Raw genomic sequence first — 22,295 nt, forward strand, 5'->3', positions numbered from 1 at the left:
CGAGGGGGCGGGGCCAGCGCGCCGCCGGCGCCCCGGAACGCGCTCCCATTGGTCGGCGGCGCCGTCAATCAGCGCCGCTCTTAAAGGGCCCGCGCAGCGTTTTGCGGGGCCGGCCCGGGGGGGGGTCGGTACCGGGGGGGGGGCGGGCGGCGGCCGCGGGGCTCGGGCGGGCCCGGGGCGCTCTGGGGGCCTGAACGGGAGCGGGGGCGACCGGCAGCGACCCCCCCCCCCCCCCCCGCCGGGGCCCCCCCTCCCCGCCGGGCCGCCTCCCTCCCTCCCTCCGCCGGAGCTGCCGCAGCGCCGCTCGGAGCCCAGGTAGGAGCAGGGCCCGGGAGCCCCCGGGAGCCCCGGAACCGACCCCCGGCACCGCCCCCGGCCGGCAAAGCCCCGATATCCCAAACCCGCATCCCCGATCCCGAATCCGCATCCCCAATATCCCAAATCCGCATCCCCGATCCCAAACCCGCATCCCCGATCCCAAACCCGCATCCCCGATCCCAAACCCGCATCCCCGATCCCGAATCCGCATCCCCGATCCCCAATCCGCATCCCCAATATCCCAAATCCGCATCCCCGATCCGGCATCGCCATCCCGACCCCATCCCGGCCCCGGCAGCCGCATCCCGAATCCAGCATCGCCATCCGGAATCCGGCATCCGCATCCCGAATCCGGCATCCGCATCCCGATCCCATCCCGGCCCCGGCAGCCGCATCCCGAATCCCAAATCTGCATTCCCAAACCCGGCATCGCCATCCCAATTCCGGCATCCGCATCCTGAATCCCAAATCCGCATCCCGATCGCATCCCGGCCCCGGCAGCCAAATCCCAAATCCGGCATCGCCATCCCGATCCCCATCCCGGCCCTGGCAGCCGCATCCCGATCCTATCGCTGCCGCTGCCTCGGCATCCGCATGCCGAATCCCAAATCCGCATCCCAGATCCGGCATCCACATCCTGCGAATCCGCATCCCGAATCCCCGGGCCCGGCCCCGCCGGCCCCATCCCGATCCCCATCCCCATCCCCGTCCCCATCCCCATCTCCGTCCCCATCCCTGTCCCCATCCCCATCCCCGTCCCCATCCCATCCCATCCCATTCCATCCCATCCCCATCCCCATCCCCGTCCCCGTTCCCATCCCCATCCCAAGCTCGATCCCAAAGCCCCCATCCCCATCCCCATCCCATCCCATCCCATCCCATCCCATCCCATCCCCATCCCTGTCCCCATCCCATCCCCGTCCCCATCCCATCCCATCCCATTCCCAGCATCTCCATTCTACCTCTGACACCCCCATCCCAATCCTGGCCCTGCCACCCCCATCCCAAAGCCCCCAAATCCCATCCCAAACTCGATCCCAAAGCCCCCATCCCAAAGCCCCCATCCCTGTCCTAAAGCCCCCAAACCCCCATCCCAAACCCTCCATCCTAAACCCCATCCCATTCCTGCCCCATCCCCATCCCCATCCTAAAGGACCCATCCCGAACCCAGACCCCCTCAACCCCATCCCAAACCCCATCCCAAACCCCCATCCCCAACCCTGCACCCCCATCCCGACCCCATCCCCCTCCCAAACTCCCCACCCCCATCTCCAACCCCACATCTCAAACCCCCCACCCCAAATCCCCCATCCCCATCCCAAACTCTGCATCCCCATCCCAAATTCCGCATCCTAAAATCCCCATCTCAAACCCCCCACCCCAAATCCCCCATCCCCAAACCCATCCCAAATCCCCCATCCCCAAACCCATCCCAAACCCCGCACCCCCATCCTGACCCCATCCCAAACCCCATCCCCATCCCAAATCCCAAATCCCACATCCCAAACTCCATCCCAACCCCAATCCTGGCCCCGCCATCCCCGTCCTGACCCCATCCCAAACCCAAACCCCCATCCCTGATACCCCAACCCAAATCCCATCCCTACCCCCAGTGCCTCCCAGTAGCCCCCATTTCATCCCAGTGCCCCCCAGTTCATCCCAGCACCCCCCAGTGACCCCCAGCACCCCCCAGTGACCCCCATCACCCCCATTTCATCCCAGTACCCCCCAGTACCTCCCAGCACCCCCCATTTCATCCCAGTGCCCCCCATTTCATCCCAGCACACCCCAGTTCATCCCAGTGCCCCCCAGTTCATCCCAGTGCCCCCCAGTGCCCCCCAGTATCCCCAATTTCATCCCAGTGCCCCCCATTTCATCCCAGTGCCCCCCAGTATCCCCCAGTTCATCCCAGCACCCCCCAGTGCCCCCCAGCACCCCCCAGTGCCCCCCAGCACCCCCATTTTTCACCCCCGTACCCCCCAGTACCCCCCATTTCATCCCAGCACCCCCAGTTCATCCCAGCACCCCCCAGTTTTGCCCAGTACCCCCATTTCATCCCAGCACCCCCCATTTCATCCCAGTACCCCCAGTTCATCCCAGTGCCCCCCAGTGCCCCCCAGTTCATCCCAGTGTCCCTCAGTGTCCCCCAGTGCCCCCCATTTCATTCCAGCACCCCCCATTTCATCCCAGTGCCCCCCAGTGCCCCCCATTTCACCCCCAATGTCCCCCAGTACCCCCCATTTCATCCCAGTGCCCCCCAGTAGCCCCCCCACTGCACCCCCACCCCATCCCCCAGTGCTTTCTGGTGCCCGGGTGTGCCCAGGTGTGCCCAGCTGTGCCCAGGTGTGCCCGGGTGTGCCCAGGTGTGCCCAGCTGTGCCCAGGTGTGCCCAGGTGTGAGGCGCTGCCCATCCCCCAGAGTGGGTTCGGGACCCCCAGAATGGGTCAGGACTGGAGCAGTGCTGGGTGCTGATCCCCTATTCCCATACCCAGGTGTGCCCAGGTGTGCCCAGGTGTGCCCAGGTGTGCCAGGATGATGTGCCAGGTGCTGCCCGCCATTAGTGAGGACCCTCAGAGTGGTTCAGGCTTTGATCCATTGCTCATCTCTCCCCCATTCCATGTCCCCCCAGGTGTGCCCAGGTGTGCCCAGGTGTGCCCAGGTGTGCAGGATGATGTGCGAGGTGCTGCCCACCATCAGCCAGGACCCCCAGAGTGGATCAGGACCCCCACAATAATTCAGTTTCAGTTCAATCATTGATGTCCCTCCCACTCCATGTCCCCCCAGGTGTGCCCAGGTGTGCCCAGGTGCGCGCAGGTGCCCAGGATGATGTGCAAGGTGCTGCCCACCATCAGAGAGGACCCTCAGGATCAGTCAGGACCCCCAGGATGGTTCAGGACCCCCAAAGAACCCAGTTTTGTACCAACCCCTCACATTGCTCCCATCCTGTATCTCCCCAGGTGTCTCCAGGTGTGCCCAGGTGTGCCCAGGACGATGTGCGAGGTGCTGCCCACCATCAGCCAGGACCCTCAGACAACCCAAACTTGTACAGTCACTCATGTCACTCCCACTCCATGTCCCCCCAGGTGTGCCCAGGTGTGCCCAGGTGCGCCCAGGTGTGCCCAGGATGATGTGCGAGGTGCTGCCCACCATCAGCCAGGACCCTCAGGATCTGTCAGGACCCCCAGAGTGGTTCAGTCTCAGATCAGCTGCTCACATCCCTCCCACTCCATCTCTCCCCAGGTGTGCCCAGGTGTCTCCAGGTGCGCCCAGGTGCGCCCAGGTGTGCCCAGGATGATGTGCGAGGTGCTGCCCACCATCAGCCAGGACCCTCAGACAACCCAATCTTGTACAGTCACTCACATCCTTCCCATGTTGTGCATCCCCAGGTGTGCCCAGGTGTCTCCAGGTGCGCCCAGGTGCGCGCAGGTGCGCCCAGGATGATGTGCGAGGTGCTGCCCACCATCAGCCAGGACCCCCAGACAACCCAATCTTGTACAGTCACTCACATCCCTCCCATGTTGTGCATCCCCAGGTGTGCCCAGGTGTGCCCAGGTGCGCCCAGGTGCGCGCAGGTGCGCCCAGGATGATGTGCGAGGTGCTGCCCACCATCAGCGAGGACCCGCGGCGGGGCTCGGGCGCGGCCGAGGAGCCGGGGCTGGAGCAGCTGATGGTGCAGATGCTGCGGGAGCGCGAGCGGCTGCTGGAGACGCTGCGGGACACGCAGGAGGGGCTGAACACGGCGCACCTGCGGCTGCGCGACCTGGCCCACGAGAGGGACCTGCTGCAGCGCCAGCTCAACTGCGCCCTGCCGCAGGTCAGGCACACCTGGGCCGGGGGTAAACTGGGTATGGTGGGGGCGGAGAAAGGGTTAAAGCAGGTGTGGTGCGGTTAAAGGTGGGGTTAAATCAGGTGTGCTGTGGATAAACCAGGTGGGGTCAGGTGTGTGTGGGGTTAAACCAGGTGTGGTGTGGTTAAAGGTGGGGTTAAACCAGGTGTGGTGTGGGAGGGGTTAAACCAGGTTTAGTGTGGGAGGGGTTAAACCAGGTTTAGTGTGGATAAACCAGGTGTGGTGTGGTTAAAGGTGTGGTGTGGTGTGGTGGGGGAGGGGTTAAACCAGGTGTGGTGTGGATAAACCAGGTGTGGCCAGGTGTGGGTGGGGTTAAACCAGAGATGGTGTGGGTGAGGTCAAACCAGGTGTGGTGTGGTTAAAGGTGGGGTTAAACCAGGTGTGGTCAGGGAGGGGAAGGGTTAATCCAGGTGTGGTGTGGATAAACCAGGTGTGGTGTGGTGTGGGAGGGGTTAAACCAGGTTTAGTGTGGATAAACCAGGTGTGCTGTGGTTAAAGGTGTGGTGTGGTGTGGGAGGGGTTAAACCAGGTGTGGTCAGGTGTGGGTGGATTTAAATCAGGTGTGGTGTGCATAAACCAGGTGTGGTCAGGTGTGGGTGGGGTTAAATCAGGTGTGGTGTGCATAAACCAGGTGTGGTCAGGTGTGGGTGGGGTTAAATCAGGTGTGGTGTGCATAAACCAGGTGTGGTCAGGGAAGGGAGGGGTTAAAGCAGGTGTGGTCAGGGAGGGGCTGAACACGGCGCACCTGCGGCTGCGCGACCTGGCCCACGAGAGGGACCTGCTGCAGCGCCAGCTCAACTGCGCCCTGCCGCAGGTCAGGCACACCTGGGCAGGGGTTAAAGCAGGTGTGGTGTGGGAGGGGTTAAAGCAGGTGTGGTGTGATTAAAGGTGGGGTTAAACCAGGTGTGGTGTGGTTAAAGGTGTGGTGTGGTGTGGGAGGGGTTAAAGCAGGTGTGGTGTGGGTGGGGTTTGGTTAAACCAGGTGTGCTGTAAATAAACCAAGTGAGGTGTGGTTAAAGGTGGGGTTAAACCAGGTGTGGTGTGGAAGGGGTTAAACCAGGTGTGGGTGTGGTTAAACCAGGTGTGGTCAGGTGTGGGTGAGGTCAAACCAGGTGTGGTGTGGTTAAACCAGGTGTGGTCAGGTGTGGGTGAGGTCACACCAGGTGTGCTGTGGTTAAAGGTGGGGTTAATCCAGGTGTGGTCAGGGAGGGGAAGGGTTAAACCAGGTGTGCTCGGGGTGGGGCAGGTGAGGGAGGGTCAGGTGTGGCCAAGTGTGTGTCCCTGTGTCCCTGTGTCCCCAATGTCCGCAATGTCCCCAAATGTCCCCAATCCCCCGCTGTCCCCAATGTCCCCAATGATGTCCCCACCGCTGTCCCCAATGTCCCCAAATGTCCCCAATCCCCCCGCTGTCCCCAATGATGTCCCAAATGTCCCCACTGCCCCCCATATCCCCCAATGTCCCCACCACTGTCCCCAATGTCCCCAATGTCCCCAATGTCCCCAATCCCCCCCGCTGTCCCCAATCCCCCCCAGTGTCCCCAGTGTCCCCTCAGTGTCCCCTCGGTGTCCCCTCGGTGTCCCCAGGAGCTGGCGGCGCTGACCAAGGAGCTGAACCTGTGCCGGGAGCAGCTCCTGGAGCGCGAGGAGGAAATCGCCGAGCTCAAGGCCGAGCGCAACAACACCCGCGTGAGCACCCGGCGTCCCCAATGTCACCTCAGGGTCACCCCAAAGTCCCCCCAGTGTCACCCCAGTGTCACCCCAGTGTCCCCAATGTCCCCAACGTCTCCCCAGTGTCACCCCAGTGTCCCCTCAGTGTCACCCCAGTGTCACCCCAGTGTCCCCTCAGTGTCCCCAATGTCCCCCCAGTGTCACCCCAGTGTCATCCCGGTGTCCCCAGTGTCCCCAAAGTCCCCTCAGTGTCACCCCAGTGTCCCCTCAGTGTCCCCGGTGTCCCCTCATTGTCCCCAGCGCCCCCATTGTCCCCAACATCCCCAATCCCCCCAGTGTCCCCATTGTCCCCAACGCTGTCCCCACTGTCCCCAGCTGCTGCCGGAGCACCTGGAGTACCTGGTGTCCCCAATGTCCCCAATGTCCCCAGTGCCCACACTGTCCCTAACGCCCCCAACACCCCCAATGTCCCCAATGTCCCCAATGTCCCCACTGTCCCCAATCCCCCCAATCCCCCAAATGTCCCCAGTGCCCCCAGTGTCCCCAACGCCCCCAATGATGTCCCCAACGCTGTCCCCAACGCTGTCCCCAGCTGCTGCTGGAGCACCTGGAGCACCTGGTGTCCCCAATGTCCCCAGTCCCCTCACTGTCCCCAACGCCCCCAATCCCCCCAGTGTCCCCATTGTCCCCAACGCCCCCAATGTCCCCATTGTCCCCAACGCTGTCCCCACTGTCCCCAGCTGCTGCTGGAGCACCTGGAGCACCCGGTGTCCATAATGTCCCCAATGTCCCCAATGTCCCCAACACCCCCACTGTCCCCAATGTCCCCAGTGTCCCCAATGATGTCCCCAATGCTGTCCCCAGCTGCTGCTGGAGCACCTGGAGCACCTGGTGTCCCCAGCGCCCCCAATCCCCTCACTGTCCCCAACGCCCCCAATGTCCCCCGTGTCCCCAATGTCCCCAACACTGTCCCCAGCTGTTCCTGGAGCACCTGGTGTCCCCAATCCCCCCAATCCCCTCACCGTCCCCAACTCCCCCAACGTCCCCAATGTCCCCAGTGCCCCCAACGCCCCCAACGCCCCCACTGTCCCCAATGTCCCAATGCCCCCAATCCCTCCCATGCCCCCAATCCCCCCAGTGCCCCCACTGTCCCCACTGTCCCCAATGTCCCCAATGTCCCCAATGTCCCCAACGCTGTCCCCAGCTGCTGCTGGAGCACCTGGAGCACCTGCTGTCCATAATGTCCCCAATGTCCCCAAATCCCCCCAATGTCCCCAATTCCCCCAATCCCCCCCAGTCCCCACAATGTCCCTGATGCCCTCAATGCCCCCAATGTCCCCAACACCCCCAACGCCCCCAACGCCCCCAATGATGTCCCCAATGTCCCCAACGCTGTCCCCAGCTGCTGCTGGAGCACCTGGAGCACCTGGTGTCGCGCCACGAGCGCTCTCTCCGCATGACCGTGGTCAAGCGCCAGGCGCAGTCCCCGGCCGGGGTCTCCTCCGAGGTCGAGGTGCTCAAGGCCCTCAAGTCGCTCTTCGAGCACCACAAGGCCCTGGATGAGAAGGTCTGGGGGGGTTTTGGGGGGTCCTGGGGGGGTTTTGGGGGGATTTTGGGGAGGTTTTGGGGGGAATTTGGGGAGGTTTTGGGGTGGTTTTGGGGAGGTTTTGGGAGGTTTTGGGGAGGTTTTAAGGCGATCTGGTGGCCCCTGGATGTGCCAGGTGGGACTTGGTGGCATCTGGTGGGACCTGATGGGGTCTCAGGAGGGTTCTGGGGTTACCTGGGGGGTCTTGGTGGGTCTTGGGGGGTTTTGGGGTCCTTGGGGATCCCTGGGGGAGGTTTGGAGGGGTTTTGGGGTAATTTGGGAGGTTTTGGGGGGGGGGGGTTTGGGGGGAATTTGGGAGGTTTTGGGGAGGTTTTAAGGCGATCTGGTGGCCCCTGGATGTGCCAGGTGGGACCTAATGGGACCTGATGGGACCTGATGGGACCTGATGGGATCTCAGGAGGGTTCTGGGGTGACCTGGGGGTCTTGGTGGGGTCTTTGGTGGTCCTTGGGGGCTTTTTGGGGGGTTTCGGGGGGGTCCCTGGGGATTTTGGGGGGTTTTAAGGTCACACCTGGTGGCACCTGGTCACACCTGGTGGCCCTCAAGTGTCCCTGGGGGGGACCCAAAGGGGTCTCAGGAGACTTTGGGGTCACACAGGTGGCTCTGGGGACATCTTGGGGGGGTTCTGGTGGCTCTGGGGACATCTCGGGGGGGTTCTGGTGTCCCCTCAATGTCACCCCAATGATGTCACCTCGATGTCACCCTGGTGTCCCCAGGTGCGGGAGCGGCTGCGGGTGGCCCTGGAGCGCGTGGCCGTCCTCGAGGAGGAGCTGGAGGTGTCCAACCAGGAGGTGGGGACAGCAGGGGACACCAGGGGACACCAGGGGACACCGGGGCAGTGACACGGGGCGGTGACATTGGGGTGGTGACACCGGGGTGTCCCCGTGGGTGGTGCCAGGGGTGGCGCCCATCGCGGTCCCTTGGAGGTGACACCTGCGCCCTGTCCCTGTGTCCCCTGGGGGTGGCACCTGTCCCTGTCCCCCAATCCCTGTCCGTGGGAATGACACTGTCCCCTGTCCCTGTCCCCATGGCCCTGTTGGTGACATTGTCACTGTCCCCATAGTCCCTGTCCCTGTTGGTGTCATTGTCCCCATGTCCCCACAGTCGCTGTCCCTTCGGGAGCAGCTGTCCCTGTCCCTGATGTCCCCATTGAGGTGACATTGTCACTGTCATTGTCCCCACAGTCCCTGTCCCTGTCCCTGAAGTGACATTGTCCCTGTCCCTATGTCCCTGTTGGTGACATTGTCCCCTCATTGTCCCCACAGTCCCTGTCCCTGTCCCTGTCCCTGTCCCTGTCATTGTCCCCTCATTGTCCCCGTCCCTCCGGGAGCAGCTGTCCCTGTCCCTGTCCCTGTTGGTGACACTGTCCCCTCATTGTCCCCTCATTGTCCCCTCACTGTCCCCACAGTCCCTGTCCCTCCAGAGCAGCTGTCCCTGTCCCTGATGTCCCCATTAAGGTGACACTGTCACTGCCATTGTCCCCACAGTCCCTGTCCCTGTCCCTGTCCCCATGTCCCTCTGTTGGTGACGCTGTCACTGTCATTGTCTCCTCATTATCCCCACAGTCCCTGTCCCTGTCCTTGGCCCTGTCCCTGTTGGTGACATTGTCATTGTCCCCTCATTGTCCCCACTGTCCCCGTCCCTGTCCGTGTCCCTGTTGGTGACACTGTCACTGTCATTGTCCCCACAGTCCCTGTCCCTCCGGGAGCAGCTGTCCCTGTCCCTGTTGGTGACATTGTCACTGTCATTGTCCCATCATTGTCCCCTCATTGTCCCCACAGTCCCTGTCCCTCCGGGAGCAGCTGTCCCTGTCCCTGTTGGTGACATTGTCACTGTCATTGTCCCCTCATTGTCCCCTCATTGTCCCCACAGTCCCTGTCCCTCCGGGAGCAGCTGTCCCGGCGCCGCTCGGGCCTGGAGGACGCGGCCACCGACGGGGACAGCGCGGTGAGGGGACAATGGGGACACTGGGGGGACACTGGGGACACTGGGGGGGACACTGGGGACACTGGGGGGACACTGGGGACACTGGGGACACTGGGGACACTGGGGGGGACACTGGGGGGACACTGGGGGGGTCAGGGGCGGTCACCGATGGGGACAGCGAGGGGGACACGGGGGTGGGGGTCAGAGGGGACACCGGGGGGGGACAGCGCGGTGAGGGGACACTGGGGGGACACTGAGGGGACATTGGGGAGGTTCAGGGGACACTGGGGGGGTCAGGGGGGTTCAGGGGACACTGGGGGGGTCAGGGGGTGACACTGGGGACATTGGGGGGGTTCAGGGGACAATGGGGACATTGTGGGGGTCATGGGGTGACACTGGGGACATTGTGGGGGTCAGGGGGTGACAATGGGGACATTGTGGGGGGGACACTGGGGGGGTCGGGGGTCACCGATGGGGACAGAGCAGTGAGGGGACAATGGGGACACTGGGGGGGTCAGAGGGGACACCAGGGGAGGGTCAGGGGACAGTGGTGGTAGGGGTCAAGGGTCAGAGGTCGGGGGTCAGAGGTCAGAGGTCAGAGGTCAGCTGTCCCCCCAGGCGGAGCTGGAGGCGTCGCTGGGCCGGCAGCGCGTGGCCGCCCTGTGCCGGCAGCTGGGGCGGCTGCAGGACGAGGCCAACGCGGCCCAGAGGGAGCTGGCCCGGGCCCACGAGGCGGGGGCCAAGCTGCAGAGGGACCTCAAGGAGGTGAGGATGGGGCGGGATATCGAAAAAACGGCGAAAAAACGGTGAAAAAACGGGAAAAAACGGTGAAAAAACGGGAAAAAACGGCAAAAAAATGGCTGAAAATGGATAAAAATGGCCCAAACTGGGAGAGTTTCACCCCAAAGTGGGAGCTGGGCTGGGTCCATGAGGTGGGGCCAAGCTGCAGAGGGACCTCAAGGAGGTGAGGATGGGGTGGGATGTGGAAAAAACGGGAAAAAACGGGGAAAAAACGGGAAAAATGGCAAAAAAACGGCTGAAAATGGATAAAAATGGCCCAAACTGGGAGGGTTTCACCCCAAACTGGGAGGAAATGGCCCAAAGTGGGAGCTGGGCCGGGCACATGAGGCGGGGCCGAGCTGCAGAGGGACCTCAAGGAGGTGAGATTGGGGTGAAATGGGGGGAAAACGGGAAAAAATGGGAAAAAAAAACTGGGAAAAATGGGGAGAAATGGGGGAAAATGGCATCAAACTGGGATGATGTCCCCAATGTCCCCAATGTCCCCAAATGTCCCCAAATCCCCCAATGTCCCCAATCCTCCCAACACCCCCAATGTCCCCAAATGTCCCCAAATGTCCCCAAATCCCCCAATGTCCCCAATCCTCCCAACACCCCCAATGTCCCCAGTGTCCCCAATGATGTCCCCAGTGGTGTCCCCAATGTCCCCAATCCCCCCAACATCCCCAATCCCCCCAATATCTCCCAATGTCCCCCCAGTGTCCCTGGTGTCCCAAATGGTGTCCCCAATGTCCCCAGTGATGTCCCCAGTGTCCCCCCAACGTCCCCTCAATGTCCCCAATGTCCCCAATATCCCCTCAATGTCCCAAATCCTCCCAACGCCCCCAATGTCCCCGATGTCTCCAATGATGTCCTCAGTGATGTCCCCAATGATGTCCCCAATATCCCCTCAATGTCCCCAGTGATGTCCCCAATGTCGCCGATGTCCCCAATGATGTCCCCAATGTCCCAAATCCCCTCAATGTCCCCAATGTCCCCAATGGTGTCTCCAATGTCCCCAATCCCCCCAACGTCCCCAATCCCCCCAATTTCTCCCAAGGTCCCCAGTGTCCCCCCAGTGTCCCCGATCCCCCCAATGTCCCAAATGACGTCCCAAATGTCCCCAGTGCCCCCCATGTCCCCCCAATGCCCCCAATGTCCCAAATCCCCTCAGTGTCCCCAGTGTCCCAAATCCCCCCAATGTCCCCAATGTCCCCAGTGGTGTCCCTGATGTCCCCACTGTCCCCAATGATGTCCCCAATGTCCCCAATGTCCCCAACGTCCCCGATGTCCCCAACGTCCCCGATGTCCCCAATGATGTCCCCAATGTCCCCAGTGTCCCCAATCCCCCCCGATGTCCCCGATGTCCCAAATCCCCTCAATGCCCCCAGTGTCCCCCATGTCCCCGATGTCCCCAATGATGTCCCCGATGTCCCCAATGGTGTTCCCAATGTCCCCAAATCCCCCAATCCCCCCAATATCCCCAACACCCCCAATGTCCCCAATGCCCCCCAATGTCCCCAATGTCCCCAACATCCCCTCAATGTCCCCAATCCCTCCCAATGTCCCCAATCCCCCCACTGTCCCCAATGTCCCCCCAGTGATGTCCCCGCTGTGTCCCCGCAGGCGCTGGCGCAGCGCGAGGACATGGAGGAGCGCATCACGACGCTGGAGCGGCGCTACCTGAGCGCCCAGCGCGAGGCCACCTCCCTGCACGACGCCAACGACCGCCTGGAGAACGAGCTGGCCAGCAAGGAGAGCCTGTACAGACAGGTGACACACCTGGGACACACCTGGGGACACACCTGGGGACACCTGAGATACATGGGACATACCTGGGATACACCTGGGGACAGTGGGGACACACGGGGACACACCTGAGATAGATGGGATACAGCTGGAGAACGAGCTGGCCAGCAAGGAGAGCCTGTACCGACAGGTGACACACCTGGGGACACACCTGGGGACACCTGGGACACACCTGGGGACACCTGAGATACATGGGACATACCTGGGATACACCTGGGGACACCTGAGATACACCTGGGATAGGGGGGATACACCTGGGATACACCTGGGATACACCTGGGATACACCTGGAGAACGAGCTGGCCAGCAAGGAGAGCCTGTACAGACAGGTGACACACCTGGGGACACACCTGGGGACACACCTGGGGACACCTGGGACACACCTGAGACACACCTGACATACATGGGATACACCTGGGATACACCTGGGTTACACCTGGAGAACGAGCTGGCCAGCAAGGAGAGCCTGTACCGGCAGGTGACACACCTGGGGACATTGGGGACACACCTGGGGACACACCTGGGGACACACGGGGACACACCTGAGATACATGGGATACACCTGGGATACATGGGATACACCTGGGGAACGAGCTGGCCAGCAAGGAGAGCCTGTACAGACAGGGGACACACCTGGGGACACCTGGGGACACACCTGGGGACACCTGAGATACATGGGACATACCTGGGATACACCTGGGGACACCTGAGATACACCTGGGATAGGGGGGATACACCTGGGATACACCTGGGATACACCTGGAGAACGAGCTGGCCAGCAAGGAAAGCCTGTACCGGCAGGTGACACACCTGGGGACACCTGGGGCACACCTGGGTTACACCTGGGATAGATGGGATACAGCTGGAGAACGAGCTGGCCAGCAAGGAGAGCCTGTACAGACAGGTGACACACCTGGGGACACACCTGGGGACACACCTGGGACACACCTGAGACACACCTGGGATAGATGGGATACACCTGGGGAACGAGCTGGCCAGCAAGGAGAGCCTGTACCAGCAGGTGACACACCTGGGGACACCTGGGACACACCTGGGGACACACCTGGGACACACCTGGGACAGTGGGGACACACCTGGGGCACACCTGAGATAGATGGGATACACCTGGGATACACCTGGGTTACACCTGGAGAACGAGCTGGCCAGCAAGGAGAGCCTGGGGACACACCTGGGACACACCTGGGCACACCTGGGGACACACCTGGGGACACACCTGGGACACACCTGGGACACCTGGACACACCTTGGTGTCCCCATTGGTGTCCCCACCACCGGTTGATGTTGTCTGCCCCCCCCCCCCCGAATCCTTGTCCTTCACCCAATGTCCCCAACGTCCCCCCCCCAAATCCATGTCCCCAAATGTCCCCAAATGTCCCCAAATGTCCCCAAATGTCCCAATCCCCCCAAATGTTCCCAATGCCCCCAGTGACCCCAATGTCCCCAACACCCCCAATGTCCCCAATGTCCCTGATCCCCTCAAATGTCCCCATTGTCCCCAATGTCGCTGATCCCCACAATGTTCCCCGATGTCCCCGATGTCCCCAACGTCCCCGATGTCCCCAATGACCCCAACGCCCCCAATGTCCCCATTGCCCCCAGTGTCCCCAACGCCCCCAATGTCCCCAATGTCCCCAATCATCCCAGTGTCCCCCATATCCCTGCTCCCCTCAAATGTCCCCAATCCCCCCAAATGTCCCCATTGTCCCCAATGTCGCCGATCCCCACAATGTTCCCCGATGTCCCCAATGTCCCCGATGTCCCCAACGCCCCCAATGACCCCCGATGTCCCAATGTCCCCAACGCCCCCGATGTCCCCGATGTCCCCGATGTCCCCAATGTCTCCAACACCCCCAATGTCCCCAACGTCCCCAACACCCCCAACGCCCACAATGTCCCCAATGTCCCCGATGTCCCCAACGCCCCCGACGCCCCCGATGTCCCCGATGTCCCCGCTGTCCCCAAATGTCCCCAACGCCCCCGACGCCCCCGATGTCCCCGATGTCCCCAACGTCCCCGATGTCCCCAACGCCCCCGACGCCCCCGATGTCCCCGATGTCCCCGCTGTCCCCAAATGTCCCCAGAGCGAGGAGAAGGGCCGGCAGCTGCAGGAGTGGCTGGAGAGCACCTGATGTCCCCAATGTCCACAATGTCCCCGATGTCCCCAACGCCCCCAATGTCCCTGATCCCCGCAATGTCCCCCAACGTCCCCAATGTCCCCAATGCCCCTGATGTCCCCAATGCCCCCAATGTCCCCAAATGTCCCCAGAGCGAGGAGAAGGGCCGGCAGCTGCAGGAGTGGCTGGAGGACGCCAAGGCCAAGCTGCAGCTGACCCTGCAGAAGGCCGAGACCCTGCCCGAGATCGAGGCCCAGCTGGCCCAGAGGGTGGCGGCGCTCACCAAGGTGGGGCTGGGGGCGGCTCGGGGGGGCCTGGGCGCATTTGGGGGGTCCTGAGGGGGTCCTGGGCACATTTGGGGGGGGGGTTGGGGGAGTTTTGGGGGGGTTGGGGGAGTTTTGGGGGGGTTGGGGGAGTTTTGGGGGGATTTGGGGGGAATTTGGGGGGGTTTGAGGGGGTCCCAGAGGGGTCTTGAGGAGGTTTGAGGGGGATTTGGGGAAGTTTGGGGGGTCTTGGGGGAGATTTGGGGGGGATTCGAGGGGGTTTGGGGGGGTCTTAGGGGTTTTGGGGGAGATTTGGGGGAGTCTTGAGGGGGTTTGGGGGAATTTTGGGGGGATTGAGGGGTTCCCAATGGGATCTAGGGGGGTCCTGAGGAGGTTTGAGGGGGATTTGGGGGGTCTTGGGGGCATTTGGGGGGGTCTTGAGGGGTCTGGGGGATTTGGGGGGGGGGTTTGAGGGGAATTTGGGGGGGGACTTGGGGAGGTTTGAGGGGGTCCCAGAGGGGTCTTGAGGAGTCTGAGGGGGATTTGGGGGAGTTTGGGGGGTCCTGGGAGGGTCTGCGGGGGGAATTTGGGGGAAATTTGGGGGGGATTTGGGGGAGTTTGGGGGGGTCTTGAGGGGGTTTGGGGGGTCTTGGGGGGATTTGGGGGAGATTTGGGGGAGTCTTGAGGGGGTTTGGGGGAATTTTGGGGGAATTTGGGGGAATTTGGGGGGGTTTGAGGGGGTCCCAGGGGGTCCCAGAGGGGTCCTGAGGAGGTTTGAGGGGGATTTGGGGGAGTTTGGGGGGTCCTGGGAGGGTCTTGGGGGGGGAATTTGGGGGGGATTTGGGGGGAATTTGAGAGGTTTTGGGGGGATTTGAGGGGGTCTGGGGGGTCCTGGGGGGGGGGAAATTTGGGGTTGGGATTTGGGGGAATTTTGGGGGGGTCTTGAGTGGTCTGGGGGTCTTGGGGAAATTTGGGGGAGTTTGGGGGGGCTTTGAGAGGTTTTGGGGGGACTTGGGGGGGCTGGGGAGGTCTTGAGGGGTTTGGGGGGAGTTTTGGGGGAATTTTGGGGGAGTTTTAGGGGGATTTGGGGGGAATTTTGGGGGAATTTTGGGGGTGTTTTGTGGGGGTTTGGGGCTCACCAAGGTGGGTTTGGGGTCTGGGGAAGTCCTGAGGGAAATGTCCCCCCCCCAAATGTCCCCAAATGTCCCCAAATGTCCCCAAATGTCCCCAAATGTCCCCCAATGTCCCCCAATGTCCCCCAATGTCCCCAGGCCGAGGAGCGCCACGGGAATTTCGAGGAGCGGCTGCGTCAGCTCGAGGCCCAACTGCAGGAGAAGAACCAGGAGCTGCAGAGGGTGGGCACCCCAAAAATGGGAACCCCCCAAAAAATGGGGAAACCCCAAAAAATGGGGAACCTGAAATTTGGAAATCCTGAAAATGGGGAAACCCCGAAAATGGGAAATTCTAAAAAATGGGAAATTCTGAAAATGGGAAATTCTAAAAATGGGGGAACCTCAAAATTGGAAACCCCAAAAATGGGAAATCCCAAAAATGGACACCCCAAAAATAGGGGCAACCCAAAAATGGGAAACCCTAAAAATGGGGAACCCCAAAAATGGGAAATTCTAAAAATTGGAAATTCTAAAAAATGGGAAATTCTAAAAATGGGGAAACCTCAAAATTGGAAATCCCAAAAATGGGAAATTCTGAAAAATGGGAAATTCTAAAAATGGGGAAACCTCAAAATTGGAAACCCCAAAAATGGGAAATCCCAAAAATGGACACCCCAAAAATAGGGGCAACCCAAAAATGGGAAACCTCAAAAATGGGAAACCCCAAAAATGGGAAATTCTAAAAATGGGGGAACCTCAAAATTGGAAATTCTAAAAAATGGGAAATTCTAAAAATGGGGAAACCTCAAAATTGGAAACCCCAAAAATGGGAAATCCCAAAAATGGGAAATTCTAAAAATGGGAAATTCTAAAAATGGGGAAACCTCAAAATTGGAAACCCCAAAAATGGGAAATCCCAAAAATGGACACCCCAAAAATAGGGGCAACCCAAAAATGGGAAACCCTAAAAATGGGGAAACCCCGAAAATGGGAAATTCTAAAAATGGGGGAACCTCAAAATTGGAAATTCTAAAAAATAGGAAATTCTAAAAATGGGGAAACCTCAAAATTGGAAACCCCAAAAATGGGAAATCCCAAAAATGGAAAATTCTAAAAAATGGGAAATTCTAAAAATGGGGAAACCTCAAAATTGGAAACCCCAAAAATGGGAAATCCCAAAAATGGGCACCCCAAAAATAGGGGCAACCCAAAAATGGGAAACCCCAAAAATGGGAAATCCCGAAAATGGGAAATTCTAAAAATGGGAAACCTCAAAAAATGGGGACACCACAAAAATGGAAAACATCAAAAATGGGGAAACCCCAAAAATGGGAAATCCCAAAAATGGGAAACCCCAAAAATGGAAAACCCCAAAAATGGGAAACCCCAAATTCGGGCACCCCAAAAATGGGGACAGCCCAAAAATGGGAAACCCCAAAAATGGGAAACCCCAAAAATGGAAAACATCAAAAATCCGAACCCCGAATTCTGAAGTTTTTGGGAAACCCCAAAAACGGGGGCACCCCAAAAATGGGAAACCCCAAAATGGACCCCCAAAAATGAGGAAACCCCAAATCTGAAAACCCCAAAATTTCATCGGGGGTGGGAACTCCCCAAAATTTCCCCGCCCCCCAAAACCCGTTAAAAACCTGAATTTCCCCCATTTTTGGGGCTACAAACGCGGGGTTTTCGAGGCTCCCGCTGGCTCCCCGACGCTTGGGATTTTTTTGGGGATCCCCCAAAATGTTGGGGACCCCTCCCCGAAATTTTGGGGTCCCCCCCAGGCGCGGCAGAGGGAGAAGATGAACGACGAGCACAACAAGCGGCTCTCGGAGACCGTGGATCGGCTGCTGAGCGAGAGCAACGAGCGGCTGCAGCTGCACCTCAAGGAGAGGATGGGGGCCCTGGAGGAGAAGGTGGGGACCCCCAAACTGGGGAGGGGGCTGGGGAAAAAATCTGGGGGGTCCTGGGTGAAATTTGGGGGGTCCCAGGGGGATTTTGGGGGAGTTTTGGGGGGTTCTAGGGGGTCTAAAATGGTTTTTTTGATCCACCTTAAGGAGAGAATTGGGGGCACCCCAAAATTGGGGAGGGGTCTGGGGGGTCCTGGGAGTAATTTGGGGGGTCCTGGGTGAAATTTGGGGGGTCCTGGGTGGGATTTGGGGGGTCCTGGGTGAAATTTGGAGGAGTTTTGGGGGGATTTGGGGGGGTTTTGGGGGGTTCTAGGGGGTCTAAATTGGGTTTTTATGCACCTCAAGGAGAGAATTGGGGGCACCCCAAAATTGGGGAGGGGTCTGGGGGGTCCTGAGGGAAATTTGGGGGGTCCTGGGTGGGATCTGGGGGGAGTTTTGGGGGGTCCTGGATGGGATTTGGGGGAGTTTGGGGGGGTCCTGGGCAGCTGCAGCTGCACCTCAAGGAGAGGATGGGGGCCCTGGAGGAGAAGGTGGGGACCCCCAAACTGGGGAGGGGGCTGGGGAAAAAATTGGGGGGTCCTGGGTGAAATTTGGGGGGTCCTGGGTGAAATTTGGAGGAGTTTTGGGGGGATATGGGGGAATTTGGGGGGAGTTTTGGGGGGTCTGAAATGGTTTTTGTTGCACCTCAAGGAGAGAATTGGGGGCACCCGAAAATTGGGGAGGGGTCTGGGGGGTCCTGGGAGTAATTTGGGGGATCCCAGGGGGAATTTGGGGGGTCCTGGGTGAAATTTGGGGGGTCCCAGGGGGATTTTGGGGCAGTTTAGGGGGGGTCTGAAATGGTTTTTTATGCACCTCAAGGAGAGAATTGGGGGCACCCGAAAATTGGGGAGGGGTCTGGGGGGTTTTGAGGGAAATTTGGGGAGTCCCAGGGCGAATTCGGGGGGTCCTGGAGGGGATTTGGGAGGAGTTTGGGGGGTCCTGGGAATAATTTGGGGGGTCCTGGGAATAATTTGGGGGGTCCTGGAAGGGATTTGGGGGGTCCTGGATGGGATTTGGGGGAATTTGGGGGGAGTTTGGGGGGTCCTGAGCGGCTGCAGCTGCACCTCAAGGAGAGGATGGGGACCCCCAAACTGGGGAGGGGGCTGGGGAAAAAAATTGGGGGGTCCTGGGTGAAATTTGGAGGAGTTTTGGGGGGATTTGGGGGAATTTGGGGGGAGTTTTGGGGGGTCCGAAATGGTTTCTGTTGCACCTCAAGGAGAGAATTGGGGGCACCCGGAAATTGGGGAGGGGTCTGGGGGGTCCTGGGAGTAATTTGGGGGGTCCCAGGAGGAATTTGGGGGGTCCTGGGTGAAATTTGGGGGGTCCCAGGGGGATTTTGGGGGAGTTTTGGGGGGTCCGAAATTGTTTTTGTTGCACCTCAAGGAGAGAATTGGGGGCACCCCAAAATTGGGGAGGGGTCTGGGGGGTCCTGGGTGAAATTTGGGGGGTCCTGGGTGAAATTTGGGGGGTCCTGGATGGGATTTTGGGGGAATTTGGGGGAATTTGGGGGGTCCTGGGTGGCTGCAGCTGCCCCTAAAGGAGAGAATTGGGGGCACCCCAAAATTGGGAAAAATTTGGGGGGTCCTGGGTGAAATTTGGGGAATTTGGGGGGGTCCTGGGGGGGGCTCGGGGCGGGGTTTTGGGGGTCCCCGGGTGGTTTTGGGGGTGATTTTAGGGTTTTTTTGGGGGGTTTTTGGGGAGGGGGATTTGGGGTTTTTTGGGGTTTTTTGGGGGTGATTTTAGGGTTTTTTTGAGGGGGGTTTGGGATTTTTTGGGGAGGGGGATTTGGGGTTTTGGGGGGTTTTTTTTTTAGGGATTTTTTGGGGGTTTTGGGGGGTCCCCAGGTGATTTTAATGGGGGTTTTTTGGGGAGGGGGATTTGGGGTTTTTTGGGGATTTGGGGTTTTTTCTTTTTAGGTTTTTTTTTGGGGGGGGGGGTTTGGGGGTCCCCAGGTAGGTTTGGGGGGGTTTGGGGATTTTGGGTTTTTTTTTGGGGGGGATTTTGGGTTTTCTTGGGGATTTTTTTGGGGGGATTTTGGGGTTTTTGTTGGGTTTTTTTTGGGAGGGTTTTGGGTAATTTTGGGTGCTTTTCTGGGGGGTTTTTTTGGGGGGTGTTTGAGGATTTTTGAGGGGTTTTTTGGGGGGTTTTGGGGTTTTTTTTTTGGGGTCCCCCCCTGATTTTTGCCCCTCCCCAGAATTCGCTGAGTGAAGAAATCGCCAACATGAAGAAAATGCAGGACGAGCTCCTGCTCAACAAGGTCGGGATTTTGGGGAATTTTGGGAATTTTTTTGGGGAATTTTCGGGGATTTTTAGGGAATTTTGGGTTTTTTTAGGGGGATTTTTAAAAATTTTTATTTTATTTTATTTTATTTTATTTTATTTGATTTGATTTGATTTGATTTGATTTGATTTGATTTATTTGATTTTATTTTGTTTTATGTTATTTTATTTTACAGTTTAATTTAATTTAATTTTATTTTTTATTTTTTTTTTTATTTTATTATTTTATATTATATTATATTATATTATTTTATTTTATTTTATTTTATTTTTTAATTTCATTATTTTATTTCATTTTTTATTTTATTTTGGGGGATTTTTTGGATTTTTTTTTTTTTAATTTTGGGGAGGTTTTTTGGGGGTGTTTTCGGGGGATTTTTTTGGGATTTTTTTTTTATTTGGGGAGTTTTAAAAAATTTTCTGAGGATTTTTGATTTTTTGGGGTTTTTTGAGATTTTCTGAGGGATTTTTTGTGTTCTTTTGGGAATCTTTGGGGATTTAAATTTTTTTTAAATTTTGCTATTTTTTCCTTTTTAGGTTTTTATTTTTTTAATTTTTGGGGATTTTTGGGGATTTTTTTATCTTTCGGAATTCCTTTTTTTGTGGGTTTTTTTTTCATAATTTATTTTTTATTTTTTCAGGGGTTTTAGGAGAGTTTTGGGGTTTTTTGAGGGGATTTTTTGTTGGGTTTTTTTTTGCGGATTTGGGGAAATTCAGAGGGAATTTTGGGGAGTTTTGGCCGGAATTTGGGGAGGAATTTTGGTAGATTCTGGATGGATTTTGAGAGGTTTTATGGATGAATTTAGGGTGGAATTTTGGCTGGATTTGGGGAAATTTTGGGAGGATTTTTTGATGGATTTTGGGATGGGTTTGGGGGGGAATTTTGGGGACGTTTTTTGATTGGATTTTGGGACTTTTTGGGGATAAATTTTGGATTTTTTTCCCAATCCCGGATGATTTTTGGGGCTCCCCGGACCCCGATTCCCACCGGGGTTCCCAGCACTGAATCCCAAATTCCCAAAATTCCCAAAATTCCCAAAATTCCCCAAATTCCGCCCCCAGGAGCAGCTGCTGGCAGAGATGGAGCGGATGCAGCTGGAGCTGGACCAGCTCCGGGGCCGCCCCGGCTCCTCCTACTCCAGGTACCCCCAAAAACCCCAAAAATAACCCCAAAACCACCCCGAAACAACCCTAAAAATAACCCAAAATTAACACAAAAAAACCCCAAAATAACCCCCCCAAAAAATGCAAATAACCCCCCAAAATCCCAAAAATAACCCCCAAAATAACCCAAAAATATCCCGCCAAAACCCACCAAAAATAACCGCAAAACTCACCAAAAATTACCCCTAAAATAACCCAAAAAATAACCTAAAAAACCCCAAAATAACCCCCCCAAACCCGCCAAAAATAACCACAAAACTCACCAAAAAATTACCCCTAAAATAACCCAAAAAATAACCTAAAAAACCCCAAAATAACCCCCGAAATAACCCAAAAAAACCCCAAAATAACCCCCCCAAACCCACGAAAAATAACGGCAAAACTCCCCAAAAATTACCCCTAAAATAACCCAAAAAATAACATTAAAAAACCCAAAATAACCCCCAAAATAACCCAAAAAAATAACCTCAAAAACCCCAAAATAACCCCCCCAAACCCACAAAAAATAACTGCAAAACTCCCCAAAAATTACCCGAAAATAACCCCAAAAATAACCTAAAAAACCCCAAAATAACCCCCAAAACCCATAAAAAATAACCACAAAACTCCCCAAAAATTACCCCTAAAATAACCCAAAAAAAAAAATTAAAAAACCCAAAATAACCCCCAAAATAACCCAAAAAATAACCCCCAAAAAAACCCCCCAATCCCCCCAAAATATCCCCAAAACAACCTAAAAACCCCCAAAATAACCCCAGAACCCCCCCCAAAATCCCCCCCAAAATCCCCCCAAATTCCCCCAAATCCCCCCAGAACCCCCTAAAAACTGCCCCAAACTCCCCCCAAACCCCAAAAATGCCCCAAAATCCCCCCCCAAACCCCCCCTCAAATCCCCCCCAAATCTCCCAAAATCCCCCTCGAACCCCCCCAAACCCCAAAAAATGCCCCCAAATCCCCCCCAATTTTCCCCCACCTCCCCAACATGACCCCGGGTGTCCCGGGGTGTCCCCGAGGGTCCCCGAGGGTCCCTGGGTGTCCCTGGGGGTCTCTGGGTGTCCCCAAGGGTCCCTGGGTGTCCCCGGGGGTCTCTGGGTGTCCCTAAGGGTCCCTGGGTGTCCCCGGGGGTCTCTGGGGGTCCCTGGGGGTCCCCAAGGGTCCCCGAGTGTCCACGGGGGTCTCTGGGTCTCTCTGGGTGTCCCCGAGGGTCCCTGAGGGTCCCTGGGTGACCCCGAGGGTCCCCGAGGGTCTCTGGGTCTTCCTGGGGGTCTCCAGGGGTCTCTGGGTGTCCCAAGGATCCCTGGGTGTCCCCAGGTGTCCCCTGAAGGCCCCCGAGGGTCTCTGTGGTCTCTCTGGGTGTCCCCGGGGGTCTCTGGGGGTCCCTGGATCTTCCTGGGGGTCTCTGGGTGTCCCCAAGTGTCCCTGGGGGTCCCTGGGGGTCACCGA

At 57.9% G+C, this 22,295-nt stretch overlaps 1 protein-coding gene across 1 annotated transcript; it reads left to right on the forward strand.

Moving 5' to 3' along the window:
- The first annotated feature begins 2,835 nt into the window (after positions 1 to 2,835).
- LOC139586655 (liprin-alpha-3-like) lies at positions 2,836 to 21,205 on the forward strand. The gene is made up of 15 exons (XM_071420216.1): positions 2,836 to 3,016; positions 3,210 to 3,275; positions 3,559 to 3,578; positions 3,851 to 4,132; positions 5,750 to 5,851; positions 7,236 to 7,400; positions 8,154 to 8,228; positions 9,310 to 9,384; positions 9,982 to 10,128; positions 11,767 to 11,913; positions 14,237 to 14,371; positions 15,619 to 15,702; positions 17,244 to 17,375; positions 19,603 to 19,665; positions 20,751 to 21,205. The coding sequence occupies exons 1-15, from the start codon at positions 2,851 to 2,853 to the stop codon at positions 20,853 to 20,855; spliced, it is 1,764 nt and encodes a 587-aa protein (XP_071276317.1). The 5' UTR covers positions 2,836 to 2,850; the 3' UTR covers positions 20,856 to 21,205.
- Positions 21,206 to 22,295: the final 1,090 nt, after the last annotated feature.

Source organism: Agelaius tricolor, unplaced genomic scaffold, assembly GCF_023055355.1.
Source record: "Agelaius tricolor isolate 1412-34295 unplaced genomic scaffold, bAgeTri1.0.p SCAF_128, whole genome shotgun sequence".
In the NCBI taxonomy this organism is placed as follows: Eukaryota; Metazoa; Chordata; class Aves; order Passeriformes; family Icteridae; genus Agelaius; species Agelaius tricolor.